Genomic DNA, 10,240 nt, shown 5'->3' with positions numbered 1-10,240 from the left:
ACACCGGCCGCCAGCGATTGGTTTCTTTTGTCAAGACCGTAGTATGCGCAACATCGTTTGATTTTTCGTTTTTCGCTACATCCTTTGATTTGACTAAACATATTTGTATTTTTTTTTCATAATCATTTTGTTGTTTTGCTTATACGCCGTTGTGTTTTCCTCATCACAGCTTTCTATTTGGTTTTGTATGCATACCACAATAAACGCGCGACTGCGTTACACAACCGACATGCGATTGTTTGTTTTTTTTTTCTCCCGAGTTCTTTTATTCACGCATACACGAGCAATTGTCATAATATCCAACCGGCTTTCCGTGGCTAGATCAAAAGTACACGACTGCTGTAGCCGCGTTAATTTTGGCTATATTAAAATTGATTACATCCATGAGCTGCTTGTTTGCAAATGTCTGTTTAATTTCATCATTGATTTTATATAGTTTATCCATAGTGCATCTATTTTTCCTGAACCTACTTTTTTTGGGGGAGAAAAAATTGATTTTCTCAAGAAACCATAAAAGACTTTAATTATTTATTTTTTCGAGTAATTTGCACATAGTATTTAGTAGTTGTTCGGTACCAAATTCCAAAAGATGACAATACACACGTCTTGGTCAAGGGTCTTCGCCGATAAGACAGAGAAACGTCTAAACGGACCCTACTCCATCCATCATTGCATAGCTCGAACTAGAGAGCCTCTCTAGCTCGAACCGGCTGCCGCCTCAAACAAAGGCATAGTTTTTGATAATTTTAGTCTTTTCCGGCCCAGCGTCATCATCGTATAACCGTTGTTTTGACACGCGTCGCGTCTCCATTTTTGCCATCGGTGGCACATAGTTTTAATGCCAGTATTAACGTATTACGATATTTTTTATGTTAATTGTTTGCATACGGGTGCATTCAATTAATTTTATATCGCTCACGAGTGCGAATTTATTGGTGTGCGGACACCAACAGGATCATTGGGATCCATCGTCGGTGCGTCAGGCACTCGACTTGTATTTTGGTCATTCTCAGTTATTTAATTTTATATTTGCGGTTCGATCTTCATCGTGTGAGTCACGGAAGCTGAACAATCTATGTACGGTAATGCGCTATCTTAAAAATGGTGATACGCGATATTTTTTATTATCAATTTTGTATTATTATATTATTATTGTATGTATGGCCGAGTTGGCTTGTAAGTTTTTGGTCAAATATGAAAATTTGTATTTTATAGTAGGTGGTTGTTTGTTGGTATTTTGAAAATTTTTGAGAAAATTATTTGTCTTGAATTTCTTTTTTTATGTCTTAGTTCCACGATAGAACTTAACACGTTCGCTGCGTACAACGCCAATTGGCGTCAATAGCGTCACTCTTTATATACGGTCGACGCCAATTGGCGTCATCTGATATACCGATTATTATGAGCTTATAATTCGGTCAGCGTTAGAACCAGTGTGCTGATTTTTTGTCAGCGTTATCTACAAACATTTTTAAATATAATTTTGAAAACCGTTTCCAAAAATAACCATTTTTTGTCTATTTATGTACTTCCCTATTACTTACTTTTATTATGTCGTTTTATTATTATTAGATATACCCAAATGATGACGACTTGTAATCGTCATAGCACAATATTATTTTTGTGTGTTAAATATAGATATGTTGTATTTAATATCGATTGATATCGATCGTATGCATTTAATTAAATTCATATTTAGTTTATTTTTCTTTAGTTATTCAGCCAATATGGACGTGTACCAATAAGTGAGTAGATTTATCTGTATAATTATACGATAGCTAGGTAACTACGTAAATATAAATTGAGTTGACATATATAAATTTTATTTTTCATTGTTTTTTTATAGTGTTCTTTTACTGAAATTAAATATGGATAGTTCTGATAATGCTGGTTTGTCTCAACCCAAAAGACTTAGTACAGATATTGATCTCCGTTCTACTGAAAATGAAATTGAAAGACTTCTTTTTGAATTTGACGATGAAAATATTGATTATTGTGATTCTGGCAGTGATTATTTGGGTGAAAGTGATTCCCATTCTTCATCGACTTCGGACGTTGGAAATGAAATGTCTACTGAACAAAATCTCGAATTTCCCAATACAATAACAACTAATAACACTTGGACAACAAACGAAATTGATCTTTCTAATTTTACGTTTGATAAACAACTAGGATTACTCGTACCAATACCCGAAATCGGAAAACCTATTGATTTTTTTTTCATGCTGTTTGATGAGAAATGTTTTGAATTTATAGTTAGAGAAACAAATAACTATGCCGAGTCTGAATTTTTACGAGTTGGTGCTGCAGAGCGTTCTCGTATATCTCAATGGAAACCTACGAACCGTGATGAAATTATAACTTTTATTTCTTTAGTTATTCACACTGGCACTATCAAACTAAATCGATTAAACGATTACTGGAAAAAACATCATTTATTTAATTTTACATGTTTTTCAAATTATATGAGTCGCGATCGCTTTCTATTACTTTTAAGATGTTTTCATTTTGCCCAGAATCCTACTGACCATTCTGAAAATATTCCTACCGATAGACTTTTAAAAATTCGCCCTCTTATAAATTATTTCAATAACAAAATTAATAATATGTATTACCCAAATAAAGAGCTTTCACTCGATGAATCAATAGTATTGTGGAGAGGTCGCCTTATTTTTCGACAGTATATACAAAATAAACGCCATAAATATGGTGTAAAATTGTATATGCTTACCGAACCAAATAGACTTACGTATTATAAAATTTGCTGTATATATGGGTATTTTAGATGATCTAGGAGGTAAAGATCATGCTGAAAACGTAGTACTACATCTTATGTCCGAAAAATTGAATAATGGTCATTCAATCTACATGGACAATTTTTATAATAGCATTGATTTAGCTGAACAATTATTACAAAAAAAGATATACTGTACAGGCACATTAAGATCTAACCGAAAACATATTCCTGAGGCCGTAGTGAAATCGAAATTAAAACCTGGAGAAACAAAAGCGATGTACTCTAATGGCGTATTGGTTGGTAAATAGAAGGACAAATGGGATGTTATGTATATTTCTACCGAGTTCAAAAATAATTTAATACTTGCAAAAAATAAAAAGGGTCAGGAAAAACTAAAACCAGAGCCGATAGCAAATTATAATAAATTTATGAGTGGTATTGATCGGCAAGATCAAATGAACAGTTACTATCCATTTTTACGAAAAACCATTCGTTGGTACAAGAATATAGGAATACATGTGATCCAAATGCTATTATTAAACTCTTATAATTTGTACAATCAATCACAAGTCGGATCTAAGATGACACTCTATGATTTTCGTTTGTCTATTCTAAGTGAACTTTTATCAGCGTTTTCAAAACCGAGACTAGATGCTAAAAGAAAACACATTCCAAAAACACATGAAATAGGAAAAAATGGAAGGGCACTTCGTAAAAGATGTTGTGTTTGCGCAGAAGAGAAAATACAGAAAGATACTTCATATTTTTGTCCAACTTGTCCAAATCAACCAAGTATTTGTCTAGAACCATGCTTTACGAAATTTCATTATAATATATAAGTTTTTTTTGTTTATTTAAAAATAGTTATTAAAGATAAGTTTTTATTGTTTTTTAAATTTTTTTTTATTGTTTTTATAATAATATAACAGTCTGCTTATTAATTTGAATTGTTTGTTTAATTTAACATTTGTATAAAAAAAAAATAGTTATCGCCAATTGGCATCATTCAGCATATGGTGTAAAAATTATTCAATAGTGCTAACAACGCCAAATGGCGTCGTTCTAGATTTTATATTGAAAATTGCGTACGCACCGCGACCTAACCTAGTATAAAATGGTTTGATTACTTTAAATGTATGATTATAATAATAGCAATTAAAAACAGTTTGAAAACGACAAGATCGTTATTTAAAATCGTGGGTGCTGGAAAAACGTCATTCCGAAAACCGTAAATCAAAAATGAAATTTCCAAGGCCCCAATAAGGTTACAAATTTTAAATATAGGGCAACAAAAATTTACAAATTACTTGGTCTTACCAATAACAAGTTATAAAGTAGTAAAATACGATTATTCATTGAGCACTATAGACTTCAATTAGGTATGCAAGAAGAAGCATGAGACGTGCGCAAATTGAAAATAATAATTTCAAGGTAAACGAAGAACGTTAGTATACCTACATCAATTTGGATCATGCAAATTGATACACATATGATTTAAAAATCACATTATTTTACTTTTGTGAACTGGATAATTGCGCAAAAAAGAAAATGCAATTTGTAGGGCAGGGGAGTGACGTTCGAATTCCGGGTCTAGTCGTACAAATTCATGCTAATTAGGTATGTACCTAAAAAATATTGGCACAGGCACAAGAATTAATTTTAATTTGACTTTTGTTTTGTTCAGTGAGGCTAGAAAAATATTTCTCCAGCTCCCCACGGATATTTTTAGATTTGACACATAATCTAAAAGTGTACAATTAACGAAAATAGTCGTGCAAAATACTAATTGCATACTAATTAACTGCACAAAAAAATCGTAATATTTTGAATGTGGAGGGAGGGGCAGAGAAACATACATCGAAATGACGGCGTTGCGCGTTGTCGATTGTCGGATAACAAAAATATATACCTTAATACCATATAAATCATATTACATTGTATATACTTGTATGCTATATGTCTAAATAATTATTGTTAATTAATTTAACTACTTTAATAGCATTTTTTTAATAGCATATCATTTTTATGATAAAATATTTTTTGCTGAATAAAATGTTCCCTTAAAGTACAAAGTGATTGAAAAAAATATACAATTTTTAACTTTAAACAACTCATGGTAAATATTTGTTCACATGAAAACAAAATAGACTGAAATAGTGAAATGTAATAAAATGAAAAAAAAACAAATTAACTTAACTTTCTTCCTAAAATGAAAAATTAATTCATTAATTTCACATTAATTAAAAAATTAATTTAAATGAAAATCCAAAAGTAACTAATTAAGTTAAAAAGTTAATTTAATTTAAACTTGTTAACACGTTAATGCCCAGCCTTAATAATATATTATCGATTATTGATAATTCTAATCGATTTGTGTTAATACTTTATACCTGTTCAATATTTATTAATTCGTAAGTTTCGCGCATCAGGCATCATTAAAATATTTATAAATACCTATAAGTTGTTTGTGTGTAGATAGCAGTCGCTGTGTACTCGTGTTATTCAGTTATTTTAAACAGGTGTGATATTTGAGCATTTTATTCAAAAACGCAACAAAATAAGGCACTATTTTTACCTGACGTTTAAGTCTGACTATATTATCATTATAGTCTCTAAAGAGCAAAATACTCATAATTTATGCCCATGTAAGTTTTTAATATTGGTCGAATATATACTTTTTGTATAATATATAAGTTATATAATATATTAATACATACATTTATAAGTAAAAAAATAGATAAAACAAATCTTATAATTAAAATTTATTTCCATCATCATAAATACATAGGTATTATTATTTTATGATTTTATAGATATTATATAAACACGAATCAAGACAAAAATGATCCATGCCATGCCGACATTTAATATTATAAAAATTTGCCCTAATATGTTCTTACTTAGGTATTTTTAAAAAAATTTTCACTTAATCAAAAAGTTAGAAAATTAAATAAAAGGTTCCTCATAAGTTTTTACACTATAGCTGTTTAAAAAAATTAACTATATATTATAATATATTCTTTTTGTAAGCACTTAAAGTTCAAATATTAATAAAATTAGTCAAAATCACGAAAATTGTGTCTGAGAAATCACTCCCATAGATTTATTACTAACCAATATTGATGGAAAGATAACCGCAATACTGAATATTCTGTTGCCTATGCATATGTTAAAAGGAGTTTTAATAAACATTTATTTTTAGTAATAATTCAAAATTCAATTAAGATAGATAATAGTTAAAATTAAAAATATATTATTAAATTAGTATCTATTACGCATATAATATACCTCAGTTATATTAAAAATAATTATTAACTATAGTCTTTAAAAAAAAAATAATATTTTAAGGAAATTATTAAATTTAAAAACATGACATAAAACAACAACTGACATATAACATACTAAATTCACATAAAAAAATAAATATATACGTTTTAACATAGTTAAGGAAGAAATTGTACTCAATTATATAAAATTCAAACATATAAAACATTTTTTTAAATCTAATATTAAGAATTAAGATGTACCATTCGAGGTAGAAAATATATTTGTTTTGGAATTTGTTATGAAAATATTTACAGTTTTGAATAAAAACACATTTATGGCATAATAACTATCATATCGTGTGCACGAACAATAAAAACATTTTCGCTGGAAAGAGGGGAGCATCAAAATATTACTACAAAAATACTATTAAATGATTTTAAGTGAAATTTGTTATCAAGTGTGGTGATTAAAAATAACATAGAAATTAGAGGTATAAATATTTATAGAATAATTAAGAAATGTGTAAAATATGCCAAAATAAATACCACAGATAGTAAATTCACTCATAAAAGCTAGGTTATAAGCTGGTAATATTTTATCACAGGATAATTAACTTATAGTAAAACAATAAGTTTACAAAATAAGTAAAGCCAGTACAGCAAGTTTTAAACAGAAGAAAAATAGGATTTTTGAACATAATTCTAAGCAACATGCATTTAACAAACAAATTTTAATGTGTGAAAACCAACATTTATATTATATATATTAATTTATTCGAAAGAAAATTTAAAAAAGATGAATCATTTATTTATTTCAAGTATGGTAGCAGTTGGACTTGGGCTCCGGAAAAATAATACCGTATTGATTTTATATTTATATCCTAATAAAATTAGCTCAAATATTAAATGATGAAATTGCAAGCATCGAAAAAAAATTGTAGACAATAAAAAGATAAACACAGATTTTGTTCGTGTACTTTTTTATTTTCCCGGACCGAAATCTACCTCTGAGTTAAGCTTTTGATTTTTACTGAAGATATAGTAGTATTTTTTTTTGTTTTTCAATTTATATATACAGTCTGTAAAACTATTTTTTTAATAAGAATATGAGCTATAAATAAGGATGATATGAATTACACGAAAAAAAGAAGTAACCAGCGGTTATACTTTATATTTAATTTATTTTTTAAATATCCTGTAATAATAAATACCTGTATATATAAATATATATATATATTAATATTATTATTATTATTTTAACTTTTGTATTTTTTTTGGACTTTTGATAAGGGATTTAGCGTTTAGCTACAGTAGTTTAAAAAGATAAAATAACAATTTATATCTAAAAATATTTAACAAAACAACTAAGATTTTTATTTTTCATATTTAATTTCGTCGAAATTTTAACTTTAAATGTTTAAAAAAATTTACAAATGTATATTTATAATTACAAATAATATATAATAATATATACACTTTATTATGTCAATATCTATGTATAAGTCACATTTTATTCTAAAATAACAATAATTCTATAATTGGTATTGACACAGATTAGTTTTTAAGTATGAAAAGTATCAGCATAAATGTTTGTGAGAAAAAGGGGGTTTTGTGAATTGGGTTTGTCTTAAAATGTAATACATTGATCGTAGGTATCAACAAACTAAGACGTGCGAGTCTTGTACATTATATTGCCCCGATAATATTTCACCCACATTCATTAACTTCAACTTTTGAATTTAAATTCCAATCATCCTACTTATATCTTAACGAATAATTTAATTATATATATATATATATTAAATTTATTTAAATATTTTATAGGTAATTACCACTATAATTTGTGATATATTATCGGTATTTAAAATAATATAATATACATATTTATTAATTGTTTTTGTAGATATAATGTTTTTACTTATTAATTTTGATATTTTTAATTAGCATATAAAGAACTAATGAGATACCTCGTATTCAATTTTCAAAGTTTTCGACCGAACAAAAATTTTTTTATCAATATAATTAAAGAAAAATTATAAATAATCAAAAATCTCTTAAATATATTTACCTCAAAAAGCTATTATATTTTGAATAATACATATTAGCATGCACATCAAATGTTTATATAAACGTTTAAAAAAAAACTATGATTATCCGTTTTGGAATTACAACTAAAAAACAAAATTTGTGTAAATATTGCTCTATTTTCTTAATTTTATTTTTAAAAGTGTCAAAAATCTTTTATTTTTAACCCCTAAAAGTACCAACTATACCCAATTTACTACCAGAAACAACCGCCTTTCAATATGAGGCATTTTCTTGACTACTTATCATAACACATAAAAAAAAAATCATTATTCTAGGATTAAATACCTAATTTCCTCCAAATATTAACTTGATTTATTTAAAAAAATATATTGTTAATTTTACTTCAAAATTATGATTTTAATACATTTTGTTAAAATTTGAGCTTCCAAATACTTAAAAAAAAAAAAAAAAACCGTTTGTAAGTAGTATATATTTGTTATATATTTTTAAATAGTGATGTTAAATATTCAAACTTTTTAACAGTGATAATTATTCAAAATAATAAATAAATAAAACATTTTGATAATTAAACTATGTATAGAAATTTGTGATATAAACATTTGATAGGAATGTCAAGTAGTCATTCATTTTTTAATACGAAAATAGATTTTGTCAAAAACTAATTATGTAAAAGTTCCGGTTGTCCCTATTTTTTTTTTTTATATTCCAACATTAAATCACCCAAAAATATATAAATTAATTTTCTTATCAGAAAATATATTGAAGTTGAAAATAATAAAATTTTATCTACTATAAATTGTGTACACTTGGCTTTGTAAAATCAATGCATTTGTAGTTCCACTCAATGTCTATAAATTGAAAATTGAAATAATCTATAAAATGAACAAAAAGTGGTATGAAATGTTTTAACTATTTCTAGTAAATGCGAATATGAATATTTGGTGATACAGTTTTAATAATTTTTGAGTTTAACCAAAAAAATATAAGACATTGCAAGCGTAATGCATTTATCGATATTTTCAGAACCTAAAACTCTTATTTTTCAAAACTATATATTATACATGTATGTAAGACGATAATGTAAAGTAATGATAATTTAAAAATATTTTCTACTGCATAAAATACAGTAGATAATCATACTGTCATGTTAATTCATATTGACCTTTGTTCCATATATCCATAAATTAAACGTATAATTAAAAACGAAAAAATTTCGTTTTCATGAGGTCTATAAAACGATTGAGTTTTTTATATACCTATATATATGTGATATGAATATACATTCGGGATGAGCTACAATATCCTCGTATATAATAATTTTATAATATAAATTTCTATATTTTTTATGTACGCTGTGTCACGTGGAATATTTTTCGATGGTCTTGGATGGTTGTGCTCTACACAAAGCGATTGTAAAATGGCACACACAATTATGACGATGACCACCGTGGTGGAGGTGGTATGGTTAGTAGTGATTATCGAGAACATTATTGCCCGTCCTTTGTACTCGGTTGGATCCCTCCTTTGTAATGGAATTCCGCTGGAGGGAGACGCGCGTACATGACAGGCCATCCGTTATGACAATGTAACGGCTGCCGCCACAGCCGTCCGCTGTGCGTAAAACGCGTTTGTTCAGCCAAAGGAAATTAAATGCTCTACAGCAGTCGTCGCATACGAGCGCTTGCCGTTTGTTTTCGGTACCTAAGTCATAACCAGTGAGAGGAGTTCAGCGTGCTCGAACATTTTTTTTTGTCATTCAAGTCGATTTGGAATTCTATAGTTTTTTCGCTACCGCCCGTCTAATTGCGTATCTCGTTCGGGAGTATACGTAAAAAAAAAATAACATTTTTAATTAATAATTATCGAGACACATTCACAACCGTCGCCCCCGGGTCATTTGTACACGAGAGACCTTGACACTTTACCGTTTCCGTTGCGTGCGCGCTTCCCGCCGAATTTTTTTTTTCATTTTCCGTCGCATCGTAACATTCATTGTTGTGTCGGCGTTACATCATAGTCCTCCGCGACCGTCGTGAAATCCACTAGTCTCCAACGTCGTCGTAGCCGCCACCGCTACTACTACTTCTACTCCAATTACTACTACATACTTGTATTAATACTATTACTACTACTATTACTATTACTACTACTACTACTACTACTACTACTACTACTACTACTACTACTA

General features: G+C 28.2%; 1 protein-coding gene across 1 annotated transcript; it reads left to right on the top strand.

Annotated features, from left to right (window-relative positions):
• Nucleotides 1-1,868: 1,868 nt before the first annotated feature.
• LOC112592291 (piggyBac transposable element-derived protein 4-like) lies at nucleotides 1,869-3,529 on the top strand (the record flags this gene model as incomplete). The annotated part of the gene is made up of 3 exons (XM_025336301.1): nucleotides 1,869-1,890; nucleotides 2,786-3,033; nucleotides 3,118-3,529. Coding segments are annotated over exons 1-3 (682 nt in total), but the record flags the coding sequence as incomplete, so codon positions are not given.
• Between the last annotated feature and the right edge of the window lie 6,711 nt (nucleotides 3,530-10,240).

Source organism: Melanaphis sacchari, unplaced genomic scaffold, assembly GCF_002803265.2.
Source record: "Melanaphis sacchari strain LSU unplaced genomic scaffold, SCAv2.0 Contig1679_pilon_pilon, whole genome shotgun sequence".
Lineage (NCBI taxonomy): Eukaryota > Metazoa > Arthropoda > Insecta > Hemiptera > Aphididae > Melanaphis > Melanaphis sacchari.
This window is presented reverse-complemented; position numbering and strand designations above follow the sequence as displayed.